Genomic DNA, 17150 nt, shown 5'->3' with positions numbered 1-17150 from the left:
CACGCAGTATGGACTTTGTAATATTTTCAATATGGGTTTTGTAATGCTGTTGCACTGGCTAACTAACATGGTTTTTTTAATATTTTAATTTGCCTTATTTCTCTCTTTCTTTGTCTTTTAAATGTATTATTAATAATTAGCCATAAATCTAAGCTAGCAAGAAGAATGTAGAGCCTTTATTGTAGAAACCAGGACTGGCCAATTGTTTGATACATGTTAAATAAATGCAATTTAAAAAAAACAAAACAGCCAGTTTATTCTAATTTCAGGTAGCAAAAGGTATTTTCAGCTAGCGTTAAAGCTTGGTTTAACAGAATGATCTTGTGTTGTACAAGGATCTGACTGAAATGTATGGCTAAAAATGTTTGACATCTGTAAGAAGAAATTTTCAACTGAAACATTACCAATTTTGCTTCAAACACAATCTGACGTTATGTTTTTATTATGTCTTACCTTGCAAAAAGCAGAACAAAATGGAGCCAAGTCCAAAACAAGTGGGAAATCTACATGCCGATTTACTTTTCGTAGGCTCATGCCAGCCTTAAGAAGAAATTGAAAATATTTGTAGAATTTGAATTTTAAATATTTGAAATGTTACATTTTAAAATAAGTAAATCAGTAGTTACTATGAGAGATCTACAAAATAAATGATCTTATAGACTGAGCTACAATATACAACCTAAAATATCTTCTTGCTTTGTATCATTCCAGTCCAGCAAAAGTTAAACAGAATATTTAGGAATCAAGAGCAAAACCTGAACCTTCATGCTATATTTGAAGCATATTATTAAGCCAGGAGTCAAGTAGTGCTGAAACAAAACGTGACCCATTTATTTTTTTTTCTTTTAACAGAAAATATACTATATTACTTTGCAAAAGTATTGGAAAGACAACAAACTCTGAATGTAACCTATATATAAGCTGCTCAGTGAAAATGGTAAAATTCTAGTGTGCAACAAAGACCACTTTGTTTTTGCAAATCTTCCACCACTCCTAGACAACTTCTGAAAATGAACCATACAAATATTAAATGTAGCTCTAATAAAAAAAACCTCCTATTAACTTTGGGGGGGGGGGAGCCCATCTGTTTCAGGGCATTACCTGATGAAATCTTTTCAGATGGAGGATCAGAATAGCAGGAACCAAAGAAATCAGCAGCTGCTTCCTAGCATTTGTATAGACACCTTCTGTCTTCTTATCTATAAAAAAAATACATCATTTATAAGGAAAATGATCTGGAAATACATGAAAAACACATCATTTATAAGGCAGAGCATAGAGACAGAGATGGAGATAGAGACAGAGATGATAGAAAGAGAGAGAGATGATAGAGATAGAAACAGATGTTCCAACAATATATCCTGGTCAATAGTATCACAAGCCACTGAAAGAGCCAGTAGCATTAATAAGGGCTTTCCTTGTCATTCTATATGAACAGGCCAACCAACGGGCAACTCCATGGCTAAACTCAGAATGTTAAAAAAAACGAAACCTTTGAATTAGTACTACTATCTTCTCCATCAGCTTAGCTGAGTGTGGAATATTGGATATCACCCAACAGTCATTAAAACTGACAAAGCTATAATTCCTTCAGCAACAGCTTCACTCTTTCCTTCTATCTGCAAGAAGGAAGCAATAATCTGATCATTGGCCGAATAGTGTTTTTTTTTATAGGGCCCTCAAAGCCAACTTAAGAAGAGTTTCAACTGGCTCCAACAGATTCAAGAACATTCCCCTATTCTTCAGGAGATAAACTACAAATCTGCCTCAAAAGGATGCTGTTGGGTGGTTCAGCAGACACCCTTGGTTCAAAGGGCCATCAAAGCCAGCAATGAACTCGAACAATCTTACATGCAAAGAATCAATGAATAGTTCACCTCTAGGTGAGTTTATACAAGGTCTTTGAAATGGATTCCCCAATTCACTTTTAAAGCAGATAGTATAGATTAGAACAGGGGTGTCAAACTCGCAACATCACGTGTCGTGACATATCGTGACTTTTTCTCCATTGCCGGCAATGGGGTGGGCGCGGTTTCAGCATGACGCATCCAGCCCGCGGGCCGGCAGTTTGACACCCCTGGATTAGAACATGGGGAGGGCGCGGCTTTTCCAAGACATGCAAATACCACTCTTGAAGGAGCATGTCCTTGAATCAGAAAGATTTTTTTTTTATTACCAGCTACCTGCGGAATTTGCTTTTTTCTGGTTTCTGTGCTTCTGATCTGTACAGTTTTCACACAGCAGCTTATTGTTTCCCATTAGCAGCTCCACGGAGGTAAACTGATAGAGGCATGATTGAACCGAACATTCCTTAGAACTTGTTACGTAACTCTGAGAAAGAGTCTGGAAAGCATTTTGAGGGTTTTGCCCCTCCGTTGAAAAGGCAGTGCTCTTCGACAGGCTCGACAGAGTGTTGAGAGGGCCTTCGCTCTCCATGGCTGGGCTTCCAAAGTGAAATTTTGACAAGGCACTAGTAAGTGCCTCCGTACTGCTATTGCTTGATTTGCTGTACTGCATTTTAGCATTTGCAGGTAAGTGTCTGTGTCCATCTGTGCACAAATCAGGCGCGGGGCAAGTTTTATTGGCCATCATTTGCTTAGAAGCATTTTCACTTTCAGAAGCCTCGCTATCGGCATCAATGCTACTTTCAGAACGGCTGACTTCTTTCTCGCTGCCTTCAGTCTGACTCCCATTTCCTGGAGAGTCCAGGAGGGCACCGCTGTCTCTTGCGCATGAAGGATTGGCTCTGTCTTCTATTTTAGAGTTTCTGATTTTTCCAGGCAGGATAAAAGGGCTTGTTTCTTCTTCACCAGATTTGTTGGCAAGTCGTCTTTCGTGGTTTACTTGGTTCTGCCAAGTCATCATCAAAGTGTTAAAGGAAAAAGGAGAAAAAAACATCACCACATTATTCAAATCCCATAGAAGCACTGCAAATACATTTATGGTTGGAGAAAATGACTAAAAAACAAATAGACTTTAAACCAGAATTATTTTTGTTAGGAATAATAGGAGCTAACTATGAGAAAGGTTGCAGCAAGAACTGTATTTGCCCAACATTGGAAAAATGAAAATTTACCAACTGAAGAAAGTACTAATCAAGAAAATTCTAGAGTGTGCAGAAATGGATAGATTGACTTTAAAGATAAAAGAGAAAGAAGACTCAGTGTATTTTAGAACATGGGATAATTTTCATCAATGGCTAGAAAAACGAGTCAGAGAGAAAGGAATGTGATATGTAATTTTGAATATATATTAGTAAGAAGGCTATTGAGTGATTAACATATTGTTTATGATAATTGACTATATCTATTATTGTTAGTTAAATACATGTACCCAGACATTATGCTGTTTGCTAAATATTGAAAATGTTATTTGGAAAAAACCCCACCCCCACCCCGACCCTAATCCTAACCCTAACCCAAATCCCAACCCTAATCCCAACCCCACCTTATCCCTAACCCTATAAAAACTAATAAAATCTATATATATATAAAAAGAAGCACTGCAAATACAATCTTACTTTCTTTACACATTCATAAATATGTAGGTATATCTAGAAACTGGGCCTTCTATACGGTTAGATTTTAGAGTTCAGACTGGTAGTCTAAGCAGGGATGGTACCAAGGGGTTGGGAAGAAGAGCTTGGGCATTTGCTCTCTGTTCTTGGAAAACGTGAAATCCTACCCATTTTATAAAAATGCATAGCTTTATTTTATATTGCACATTAATTAAACTTCTAGCTCATTCAAATTTATATTAGATATAACTGTTAGCAGGTCAATATGATTCGGTCTCTTCAGCCAATTTTTGTTTTATTATTTGTAAAACCTGTGGTAACTAATCATACTGATTATCTAAGTCATTGTTTCTTTTCATGTATTTTTACATTTCACATGTCTTAATTTCTATTTTCTGGTAAGTGTAATTTTGGTCACTGACCTTCATAAAAGACTGACTGACCTTCTTTTAGACCTTTCTTGTATTCAAGCTAGTTTTTATTCAATGATGTCCAGCTGAAGTTTTATTTTGCTGTTTATTGTTGGCCTACCTATGGCACATTTGTTATTTCTTTTGGAAATATGTCCTTTTTCTTTTTAAATTGTGTTATGTTCTGCTTTTATTGCAAGAGTTTGCTTTTTACTATTTAACATAGTTTGTGTGTGTAGAATATATATATATATATATCCTAATAATTTGTATTATTAGAATTCTTCTATTTACTTTTTGGTATATTTGATTCTTCATTTACATTGCTGACTGCCAACAGTTCGGCAGTTTGATTCTCACTGGCTCAGGTTTGACTCAGCCTTCCACCCTTCCGAAGTCGGTAAAATGAGGACCCAGATTGCTGGGGGCAATTTGTTGAATCTGTAAACTGCTTAAAGAGATATATAAGTCTAAGTGCTATCAACTATTGTCATTTATTTTTGAATTCCATTATTGTCCTTTTCTGTTTGCTACAAATTAAAGGCAATGGGTTTTTTTTTAAACTCTCCACAAATTAAAAAGACATAAGATGACATCTTTTTCTTCAGATTAATTCCTGATCCACAATATTTCATGGAAGAGTCTTTCTTAAAGAAAGGCCATTTTTACTGGGTTTGTTGTAGCCAATTTGAAACTGTAATAAAAATTAATATTACGACATAAATAAAAGAATAATTTAAAAAGTTCATGTTGGAATTCCACTACTGGTGCTTTTTATTTTTGAATTTTAGGTTTGGCAATGAGAAATTTAAAAACTGCTATTCAATTCAGTAAGGTACATTACTGAATTAATTATTTTGTTTATTTGTTTGTTTGTTATTAAATTTATTTGCCACCCATTTTGCCACAAGGTGAATTTGAATGGCCTTATTTTTTATAGAGAAGCAAAGTTTTCTGTCATCCTTGGCTAAGAATACAGGATTTCAACACAGGACATAAAAAAGAAAATAACAGCCAATACATGTATTCTGTAGGTAAAAAATATTTCTATATTACACCATTCAGCTTTAGGAACTTACTTAGGAACTTAGGAAATAAGTATCAATAGTGATTACTATTATACATTGTGCTAAACTATGGTTTATTTTAGCCATAATCAGGTAACCCAAGTTTCTCTTGAAGATGAACAAATGATCATACTGTAGTTTCTATGGCCTATTCCTGATTTATTTTTCTTCTTTCTTTAGCTGGTCTTTAGCTGCACTATGGATTGATTAAAGGATTGAGCAAAATGCAACCCATTAACCAGGAAACTACAAAAAACCAAAGCACATTCATTGGCACAATCTTTTTGGCATCTTTTCAATTTATTTATTAAGTTAAACCAAATGTCAACCGCATTATCGCTTACTGTAATTTGTAATATTGTAAAATGTTTATGTCTGAAGGGACCAAAAAGCCTGAATAAGAAACTATTCAAATGAAAGGAAATCTACATAATTATGAGATGACAGAAATTTAAACAGAAAACCATTTAGTTTTAGTCTTTGTGTAAATAGTTTAAATTAATACATAAATTACTTTAAATTGATAAAGCCTCTTGATCTTGTTAGAACCTGCCAACTTCATATGTTTATAATTGATGCTGCCATTTATAACCAATGTGCAGAATGTGGAAACTAAAATTTGATAATGAATAAACAAACAGCTTCTGAATTTATGGAAGTTCTTTTCAAAAGATTTTAAATGATACTGTTTAAAATCATTTTTCAGCAAGGTTCCCAAATCAGATTTGAATGTTTGTCTTCAAGTACCTATATTTTAAATCTATAATTTTAAGATATCTTCAGTCTCTTCATACTTATATACAATCTTATATATATTTCAGTCACAATCATTTCTTTTATTAAAATCTTTCAATTAATCAATGCAGTACTAAGATTTCTGGAAAAAGTCATCAAAGTACATCCTAACACTTGGGACCTAAAATTGCAAATTAAAAATATGTTACTCCAGGTTTTTAGAGAGAACATTAACATTTATGTGAAAAACATCTGAATTCATGTACAATTGTCCATACTGGCTTATTCTTACCTTATCCTTTGTTAATGAACATTTTCTAGATAATTTTGATTGCTGATTAGTCAGAACTCTTATGGAAGAACAGCTGAATCGATCAATATCTGCTTCTTGCATTTGTTTACCTTTGCTTGTCCTTCCAAAACAAACAGGTTTCGAGATCTAGAAAAATCAAGATGGGTTATTAGGGTGTAGCAAATCATCTAAGACATTTTTAACCAGAATTGGAGTTCATACATACCATGAATTAAAAATTGTAATGTCTGAGTTTACACAGTAATCTAGTCTAAACAACCTGCCTCCAGAAGCGGTGAATGCTCCAACACTGGAAGTTTTTAAGAAGAGACTGGACAGCCATTTGTCCGCAATGGTATAGGATTTCCTGCCTGAGCAGGGGGTTGGACTAGATGACCTCCAAGGTCCCTTCTGACTTTATTATTATATTACTACTACTACTACTACTACTACTACTACTACTACTACTACTACTACTACTACTACTATTAACCAAAACCAAGCCAGATTTAAAGTGATATATGACACCAGCTATAATTTCTATGAGTAACAATATATTCTTCTTTTCTTCATCCTAAATTGGCTGAGTTCTTTATATCAACTGGCACAAAGAAGACTTCTGACAATTAAAATGAAGGCTTTATTGAACAAGAACTTTCTTACCCTTTCTTCTATTATAGGAAGGGAAAGATCAATGAAGGGTTCTTTTACTGTGGAAATCTTAAAACACAAAAAAATGAAAATGGCAAGTGAATATATACATCTCCTGGATTCCCCCAAACGTACAAAGTTATACAGTAAACACATTTTTATTAGGCATTGGAATACTTCACAAAAATTGAAGAACTGGGATTTGGAAATGGAAAAAAAAAATCCCTACTGTACAGGTAGTATTTAATGAGCACAATTGGGATTAGCAACTGTGTTGCTAAGCAATATAGTCATTGTGAGATACCACATGAATGCAAATGGGGTTACAGCCATACATGCACTGTGGTTGTTAAGCAAATCACCTGTGGACATCACATGATCACAGCTTGCAATTTTATTGCCAGCTTCTCCGTTGACTCGGCTTGTTGGTAGCCAGCTGTGAGGTAATCACGTAACCGTGGGACACTGCGACAGATTCTATTTTGTGTGCTTTGCTGTTTAATAGCTTTATAAAAGAGTAGCACTTAGCAATAGCACAGTACTTTACAACCCTCTCTAAGCAGTTTACAGAATCAGCATATTGCCCTCAACAATCTGGGTCCTCATTTTACTGACCTCAGAAGGCCGGAAGGCCAAGTCAACCTTGAGCCGGTGAATAACTCTTTATGCATGCAAAACAATTTTCATGTACCTTTACACAGATAAGACACATTAAAATGCACTGGAAGTATTATAAAATACAGTATCCTATTACAAAAGAGAACAGAGATTCCTTTAGAACAGAGGTCCCCAACCTTTTGGGCACCAGGGACCGGTTCCATGGAGAGGAGAGAGGTTTTCCATGGATCAGAGAGTGTGTGGTTTTGTGTGTGCTGCCTGCATCCCGCAGATGGGGCTTTGTTGTTTGTGCAGACTGGTTGCTGGCATGCCGTGGCCTGGTATTGGTCCACAGACCAGGGTTGGGGACTCCTGCTTTAGAATTTTCTGTTGAATTCTACAAGCACGAACACATAATCTGACTACTTTATAGGTGGTTTCAGGATGTTGTCCACTAAAAGCAGAGAAAAATAACAAACTTCTATATATGTCTAATAGTAGTATCAAACCTCTTGACAACAATGTACAAGATATAAAGCAAGTTTTATATGGAATTTCATTAATCTGCTCTAATACCAGGAAAAAGGGAGCAGGATAAAGAATCTTGGAAACTGAATATGCAATCCTCATTGGTTATGAATTCAGAAATACAGACACATTAGGAAAAAAACCACATAATTATGAACTGCTCATTATCACCAATGTAAGTTATAGAAACTATTAAAAGATGATTCTTCATAGGTATCGACAAATATATTTAAATCAGTACTATTCATAAAAAATACTTCTTTAAAATACTTAATTATTCCCCAATCACATAACTATATATTCAGCTAACGTCTCTTGACTAACAGAAAGTTTTTGCTATCTGTTAGAAGTAGAGGGGGAAGAGATCATTTTCAGTTATTTCCCCTCTGATAGATTGGCAGCTCTTTAAAAAGAACTGTGGAAGGCAGTGAGGCCAAAGTGCAGTTATCAAAATTGCCATTCCTTCCTTAATGCATTATCTTCTACTGGATCACAGAATCTTCCTTCAGCAGAGACACCAATTAAAGCAAACTATGAAACAAGGCCAAGTGTACTGGCTGGTAGAATCAGGCATCAAGCAACTGAGTTGTCTCTCATCTTAGATCAGTGGTTCTCAACCTTTTTAATGCCGCGACCCCAACCGGTCGTAAGTCGAGGACTAAACCGGTCGTAAGTCGAGGACTAAACCGATCATAAGTCGAGGACTAAACCGGTCATAAGTCGAGGACTACCCAAACGGTCGTAAGTCGAGGACTTTCCCTGCCTGGGAGCGCCGCGCATGCGTGGTTCCGCCCCCTGCGCCAGCCGAGGCGTAGCTGGCAAGCGGCAGAGACGGAGCAAGCTGACCACCAGCTGGCCCAGCTCAAGGGAGGTAAGGCACCCACCGGAAAAGGGAAAAAAAATGGCGGACAGCCTTGCTTGGCGACCCCCGTGAAATGGTCGATCGACCCCAAGTGGGGTCCCGACCCACAGGTTGAGAACCACTGTCTGAGAAGCTAGAATACCAAAGTCCACACCCTGCTAGGAGGCCCACTCCCAATTCCGTTGTCTAGAGTTGCTCTTCTTCCTTATTACTGTGATTTGTTCACTTGCTTTTTTTCAAGTAATTGAAATAGGCAGTGAAGAAAGAAAAATAGATGTAATTTCTGCTTTTGGGGGGGGGGGCTTTTCATCCACCCGTCAAGCAAAGAAGACAGGATGGAGAAGCAAGTGAATGGAGAACAGCAACGATGGTGGGGAGAAGAACCAACCAGGACCATCCTGAAGACCTCACAAGTCTTATACCAGTACCTGAGGCAGCCTATTGACTTATGTGATGTGCCTCATCCCCTGTTCAAGCTGCAGGCTACAACTCAAGTGTTGGCCTGCATGCACTAATGAATATTTCAGGAAAAAACCATTCTTTCTCTTTACATATTAGTATATTTTCCACAACTGGTATTCTTAGATCTATGCTGATTATAAGAAAAAACATTTCTTTTTTCTCCAAGTAAAGCAAATACTTGACAAATTGGAGAGCCGGAAGATCAAGTTGAACTTAGTGAATTGTTTTCCATAATATTTAAGAAGCCAATCCACATTGTCATGACAATATCAGAAATTAGCCTACCATTATCCAAATCATTATTCAACATCCTTCTTATCCAATCATATCAAATTCCATAATACTTACATTTTCACATTCTTCACACATGATAGTGCTGGTCAATTCACCCACAAAAATCCTGTCTATGAAATTCATCTTCACACCCTCTCTTCCATATGCTGGGGGAAAAAGAACTTCTTTAAAAATTGTGCATCTCTCTTCTAAATTTAGCAGAATTAATTCTAGGATTTATTTCAGAAAATATACACCCAAAATAAGTTATAGTTTGCATCCATCAGCAGGAAAAATATTATATCGGTATATATCATACCAAAGCTGCAAATGCTTGGGTGGCCACCAGATGGCAATAAGAGGAAAGGGGTCACTGGATGTTTGCACCCAGATACAGTTTAATTATAAAAATGAGTAACCTATGACTGCATTCAGTTTTGGTTTTTATTTCTGATGGTTAGATAAAGATATATCATTTGTATTTCACAAGGAATGTGGCAGATATTATGTTGCGTGATGCATCAGTAAATTCCAGTAGATTTTACTTTTCCCCCTTAATATAATTTTAGAAACTATTCAAAGAATATGGGTTTCAGTATCTTTAACTAATTATGTCAACTTTACTCATTAACAAGCTGGGAAGCACAACTATTTTCCTTGAGATGACATAGCTGATGTTTTATCAGCAGAAAATAATCTCTCTAACTCCTTACATAGCATGAACTTTATACATTCTGCAGCTAAATTATGTTCAGGGCTATAGTCTTCTGTTTATATCTGAAATCTTTTTTATTGCACCCATCAAGTTGCCAACTTTTCAGCTTTTCTCATTTTCTAGCTAAAAGAAAAGTAGTGCCTCACGGTACAATCCTAGTACCTTCTCAGAAATCAGTGAAACATTTCCCTAGATAAGTGTGTACAGACTCTGCGGTCTTCTCCTTGTGTACTCTTCTTCCCTCCTCAATTATGGATTGAGTACGTCACCATGCAGCTTAAATACACTACCTCTGTTATACAATATTCTGCCTTCTAGTGAAAATGCTAGGATATCCATTTTTATGGAGTCTATTAGAGAACAATCTGATTGTCTCTATCAGAAAATCAGGCTATTGTGGATAAACCACCCTGATCCAACAAGTGTTTCACAACATCACTAGGTGGTGCCAGAATAATAGACACAAACTCTAGTACAGGGGTGTCAAACTCAATTTCATTGAGGGCCGCATCAGCATTGTGGTTGCCCTTGGGGGGCCGGGTGGATGTGGCCAGGGTGGGTGCAGCCTACTCGGTGGGCGTGGATGGAGTGGGTGTGGCCTATTGGGTGGGCATGGCCAGCTCTACATTGTTCGCGTCAAGGGTGCCTGTGGGGGCCTGGACAGGAGTGGGACAGATCTGAGGGTCTCTGGCAGAAGGGGGTGGGACCGGGGCAAGCGCCAAGGCATAGTCCATTTCTTCATTCCTCACAAAGGGTGACACCTCCCCAGCATGCACCCAGGGAGTGGGGCCGACGCGGCAGGGGCTGGTTCCTCGCTGTTTCTAGACGGCCTTGTGGAGCTAAGACTGAATGTGTTTCAGCATAGATGGCCACCACAAAATTGTACACTGGCTCCCAGCCGGCCTGGGCCAGGGCCAAGGCAGAGGGGGCCGTTCCCTCACTGTTTCCAGGATGGCTTCGCAGGCCACATGAAACCACTTCGCGGGCTGCATCCAGCCCCCGGGCCTTGTGTTTGACATGTTTGCTCTAGTATATATCAAACATTTCTTTCAATCTGAGTTAAATTCCTGATGATTCCACCGATGGGGTCAGTTGTCTTGATAACAATACAGAAGTCATTTGCTTCTGCCACTTTCTGGGATGTTTACTCAATCTCTCAGTTAATGCACCCTCTTAAACTTTCTTGTGGTTTCCCATCCAACAACAACAACAAATTAGATCCAGATAAAACCAGGTCAGCTTCCAAGTCCAGTTAATGTATGCACATATGTATACACAGAGAGATAGACACACATATGACTTTGGAACTCAGTGTTGTTTATAAATGAATTTGCCTTTTAGACAATACTATAAAAATAATTAAGAGAACTCATAAACACAGGTAAGTTCTGCCAAAGGAAACCGTACCTTTGACTTTTCTTTTGGTTTCTTCATCTGCTGTTTTAGTTGTTGGATTATTAAATGCTTTTAAGATTGCAGCTTGTATGCGCTGTAACACAGATATTTAGCACATTTTTATTAAAGTTTGTAGTTTTAACTTTAAAAAAAATTAAACGGCCTACTTAGATGAGAGGAATAGAATAGAGCTGGAAGGGACCTTGGAGGTCTTCTAGTCCAGCCCCCTGCTCAAGCAGGAGAACCTATAGTATACTATTTCAGACAAGTGACTGTCTAGTTTCTTCTTAAAGGAGTTACTCTTCTTTCAAACACATAGACTTATATTAATGACAGAGTTTGAAATACAATCTCAGTCTTTCACAATAAGACCTCTACTCTTGTTTCCATATTCTTTTATTTAATTAATCTTAGTTATTTTTATACTTCCTTTTCCTTAAAGCCGAGTCAAAGGAGTTGCAAAATGAGTCCAAAACTACAAAATATATAACAGGTATTAAGAGCAGCTATAATAAAATACGGTTCTATAACAAATTAAATATATATTATCAGCAATAATTCAATCAGAAAACAACAGAATGATGAACTTTTCCCTTCTTATACAAAAAATATATGTGTGTCACAAGAAAATATACAGTGGATTTTATCAAGTCTTTAAATACATTGTTGCTCCTTTTCTAACATAAAGACTAGCAATTTGCATAATTAAAATTAACTTATCTTTACAATGGTCATTTTCTTGAGGTATATTATAATTTAAGGTTGGCTTAAGGTAAAACCAGAAAGCGTCCACTTCAAAACTCATTCAGCCTAAAGATGAAACTATATATATATATATACAAAGTCTACTGTTGTCTGAAAATCCATTACTTCAATAATGTTGCAGTTTGTGTATTTTAGTAAAATGCATCACTTCTGGAATGATTTAAAAGAAGATTACTGCTCGCATCAAGCATACACAGAAAAAAAACTAGAGAAAATATTGAAATCATTAGCAGAAGGAGAAAAGATGACCACATGGAAGGGGAAAACCAAATTCAGTTCCAGTGAGAGAAGGAGGAAGAGGGTCCTTTTTTTGCAGGATAATATATATCCCTATCAATTGGCTAACAGATGGGGTTAATGTTACAAAGACAAAAGAAAATAATAAATTACAAAAGATCAATTGATCTGGAATTGTCTCCTTCCAGTTTGAAAAAAATAAACTTATGATAAAAATGTAATCTTGGACACTTTTACTTGAGCACTTGTTTTTCAAAAATATTAAGAGGTTTGCTGGATGGGTAGCACAACAGAAGTTTTAATGTGATATCTGGAGCTAAAAATAAGTCCAAATATTGGGCAGGGAAAATATTGGGCAAGAACAAAATTCACACCTGGATATTTTTGCTATTAATATATATTAATGTAACATTCAGGACGGACATTATTAAACAATCCATACAAAAAGTTTTAACATTAAAATGTATGTTACAACTCGGCTGTGATTATTGCATAGACCTCTGTGCTTGTAATTAAATCATACATGACTGCATTTTAAAAATAGGTCTCTGTAAAGTGATTTCTCATGTATGTGTATAAAATATGTCACTATCACCATCAGAAAACCTAGAAAAAATATAATCAAGAAAAAGATGAAGGGTACCTGATTATATATTACTGGCTTAATGGTATAATGATGAATATATAGTGAAATACTTTATATTAGAACTACTCTACCAAATGAGTTTCTACTTCACAAATACTTGCCCTAACTATTAATTCCCAATGCCTCAAAGACTTTTTCTAATCATCTTAAATCCAAACATATTAAAAAGAATCCATCCATGAAACTAAATAAATAACTCATCAAGATGATATCATAAACAAATTTGCAGGCAAAAGAAACTCTCTTTTTATTGAAATGACCATACTGAGCCATTTATTTAGATCAAAAGGACAGTCTTTTAAGGGTTTGAGTGCATCAGACATTAATCAATTAACAAGCAATGGTGTGAAACACTCCCAGTATGCACACTGGAATAAGAGGACTGCATGCAACTTCGCCGGGATTACTGACTTTTTGAAAAATGGTTATAAGTATTAATTTGTCTAAATGCTATATTTATAACAATTCAGGACAAAGCAGTTACAAATACAAGTCCATCAATAGAACATATCACTAAGAGAACTCTCTCAAAATACAGATTAAGTAACCACAAATCCTTCTGTGGCTCTAAAGAAAGAAACTTTAATTTTACCAAAATGCTCATTATTTCTAATGGTTGTTTATTATTGAAAACAGTTCTTATTAAAAAAAAAAAACTCCACAAGCTACAAAAAATACCTTTTTTTAATTACTTGTGCAGAAATATAGATAACTCAGAGAGATGGGATAATACAGAACTGCAAACGAAACAAAAGCTGACCCAAAGTGAATCCTTATAAGAACCCACGTTTAAGAGAAACATGAGAACAGAGTGCTTAGTCGTTCTAATCAGTTTTAAAGGATTCTGGTGGCAGACAGACTGCTGGAGGCTTTCTTCAATTTAAAAAAAAAAAGACACCGTAGTGACACTCTCTAACAATAGCACGATTAACAGCTGTGGTATTCCCATGACAGACAATGTTGCTCAGGTTTGTTCAGGCTGGCACAACTGTCACTGCTCACAAGATGGTCCAGATTCTCAGATTTGACATTCTCCATTTGCCATGATTATACAGAAACCTGAAAAGTGGAAGGGGGGGAGGAAGGGAGGGGGGTGCAACAGCTTTTACTAGTAATGCCCCTTGCTGTGAAGCCTGAGGTAATAAAATCCCTGTTTGCTATATTGTTCTATTATGGCAAAATATGGGTTTAATTGTTGATGCAGGCTCAACATTTGCCCTCCTTAAAGGGAAAGGAAGAAAGGAATGTAGGCAATGAAGAAAATGGGTGATATGATCGTTTTGATTTATTTCTGCTAATACACTATCAGATAGTGCTCTTTTGGGAATTAGCACTTTTCCTGCTATATAATTTCACAACGGGCTAAAATCAAGATAGTTATCTCCCTGTTTCCTGACACTCCCCCTTCATATGTGTTTTTATTACATTATTACAATTATTAAATTACAATATAATAAAAACAGCAGTATAAAATAAAAGAACTTCTTTCCATGAATCCCTGAACACAGTCAAATATGAGAGCAAATCTTAGGTTTCATTTGCAAAACAAATTCACACAGCAACCAGACAGTACCCAATGAATAAACTCTCATTTAAAATTAATAAATGGAAGAAGCTACAACACCAAAAGCTACAACATCATCGGTGCTTCACTGAAGACCCACAATACACAATGTAAACCAAAGTAAATCATTTTCTTCATATACAGCATAAAATAGCACAAAGTTGTTGTTGTTTTTTAAAAAAGAAGTCACTTCAGTCAAACTGGTTCTTTTTGCAAAAATAAACACTTCACCTTTGTTTCTTCTATTCTCATTGCATCCAACAAGTAGTGGAGCACCTCCTGGCTATCCTGTTGTTGAAATCCTTTAAACCGAGGGGCCCTGCAGAGAGAAAAATGGACAGTCTCTGGAAAAGGAGTTATAAGACTTCAAAATAGAGGTTTAACATGTACATGCAAACATATGTTCAAGAACAGTGATGCTGTGATGGGCGGAGAGGAAAACAACATTCAGAAAGAGGGTGAGAAACACAAGTCAAAGTGTGAGAAAGATGGACAAAACATGGAAAATACCTTTAGTTTCCAAAAAGACTATAATGTGAAATCTGATTGAAAGATGACAGGCCTCAACTACATTATCTTGGGATAATGTGTGATAAGAAAGGCAGATTGCTTATTTATCTTATTACAGAGATCAAGGTGTTCTACTTATTACAGAGATCAAGGTGTTCTACCAGGTTCTAATCAATTCTCAGCCATTGAAGGTTACTTTGGGCCAGTAACCCCCTTGTAGCCCAGTTTACCTCAGTGTTGTCATAGCATAATTACACATCAGGTTGTAAACCATCATCATCTGCTGTGTGATTGAGGTAATTTCTGGAGAATTTCTTCCCAGAAGGGTTACATGGGTGACCCACCAACTATCTGTTAAGCTCCATGCTGCAGGGTATAATCCACAAAGCAAAACCACTCAACTGCGGAGCTTTAATACAGGTAGTCCTCAACTTACAACAGTTCGCTTAGTGACCATCTGAAGTTACAACAACACTGAAAAAAGTGACTTATGACCATTTTTCACACTTATGACCATTTCAGCATCCCCATGGTCATGTGATTTACATTCGGATGCTTGACCACTCACTCCCATTTATGACAGTTGCAATGTTCCAGGGTCATGTGATCCCCTTTTGCGACCTTCTGACAAGCAAAGTCAATGGGGAAACCAGATTCACTTAGCAACATAAGTTTTGGACTCAATCAATGGTGATTGTAAATTGAGGACTACCTGTACAAGAATTAGGGGCAAAGTATAGAATCTTGAAAATTCTAATAGGAACTTCCAGCTTTCTTTTACTAAGGAGTTCCTCAAGACAGAATCTCTATATATTCTGAATTTCATCTTCAGGGCTTTCTGCAACCCAGCTGAGCTGCCATCTATTAATGAACTTCTCTCCCATTTATTATTTTGATTTAAATTCCCCCATATCTTTCTTAGCCTCCTCAAAATTTCTCACACTGCCTAAACATCTTGCCAAAAAGTTACACAGTATTTTAACATATATTGTTCTGTAATAAGGTCTAATAAAATTGCTACCATGTTATGAATATGTGCTTTTTTATTTTCATTTTGTTCTCATGAATCAACAGAATCACTCTGATTTTTTAAGACAGGCTTTGACTCAAGTTATCATCAACTATTCCAATGGCTGGGAAGCAAAGCATCAAAGAGCCCAACTGTTTAATTCAGAGACAGCTTTTTAAAAGATTTATAACCATTGGGAGACTGATATGGAAGAATATTCAGCATATGCAGTTTTAAGCTAAGCTGCTAGCCCAATCATTGCATTTCTATACACAAAACTGCAAGATGAAAATACTTATCATTTCACTGGTCACTTGTGATAAATAATGTTTCAAGGTGCCCAGGCAGGAAAGTTGAGATATTTTTTGGTAGATTGATGAAGTTATATATGAGGGCCGGGGGGGGGGGTGCTAGTAAAGCTTATCTGCAAAACTGAAAAGATCAGTCACATTTAATATGACAGTAACACCATCCTAAATGCAACTCAGTTTCTTTAAACTGTCCCTGAAAAGTTGAACTGCTTTCTTATTGGAAGAATGGGTGTTGCTATTTATTTACTTATTTAATCGATTTTTATGACCATCCAACTCACAAACTGTGATTCTGGAAGGCTAACACAGGATGATCAAAACCAATTCAAAAACATTGTACAGACAAAGACATGATTCAGTTAAAATTAAAATTAAACTGTTCCCCCAATTCCTCCTGTCTCTAAATAGGGCTGCCAGGGAGTCAGCTATCTATGGGCATAAGAGAAGAAAAATAACCATGTTTTGTTGCTGTTATCACCCTAAGTACATATTAATTAAAAATATTCATTTGAACTCAGGTTTGCCCTCATCTAACTGTCTTCTGGATGTTTCTTCTACCACTTCCTCTCCTACAATTTGCCAGTAAACTAAGGAACTCTCTAGA

General features: G+C 36.4%; 1 protein-coding gene across 1 annotated transcript in view; it reads right to left on the bottom strand.

Moving 5' to 3' along the window:
* USP45 (ubiquitin specific peptidase 45) overlaps nt 1-17150 on the bottom strand; it is a 50971-nt gene that overhangs the window by 2190 nt on the left and 31631 nt on the right. The window contains exons 9-16 of the mRNA XM_015820163.1: nt 14948-15035; nt 11517-11598; nt 9470-9561; nt 6685-6741; nt 6022-6168; nt 2184-2850; nt 1102-1199; nt 454-540 (exon numbers count right to left, since the gene is read on the bottom strand). Of these exons, the coding sequence (XP_015675649.1) occupies nt 454-540; nt 1102-1199; nt 2184-2850; nt 6022-6168; nt 6685-6741; nt 9470-9561; nt 11517-11598; nt 14948-15035 (1318 nt within the window). The remainder of the gene's footprint in view (nt 1-453; nt 541-1101; nt 1200-2183; nt 2851-6021; nt 6169-6684; nt 6742-9469; nt 9562-11516; nt 11599-14947; nt 15036-17150) is intronic.

This window comes from Protobothrops mucrosquamatus, unplaced genomic scaffold, assembly GCF_001527695.2.
Source record: "Protobothrops mucrosquamatus isolate PMUCROS unplaced genomic scaffold, P.Mucros_1.0 scaffold1078, whole genome shotgun sequence".
In the NCBI taxonomy this organism is placed as follows: Eukaryota; Metazoa; Chordata; class Lepidosauria; order Squamata; family Viperidae; genus Protobothrops; species Protobothrops mucrosquamatus.
This window is presented reverse-complemented; position numbering and strand designations above follow the sequence as displayed.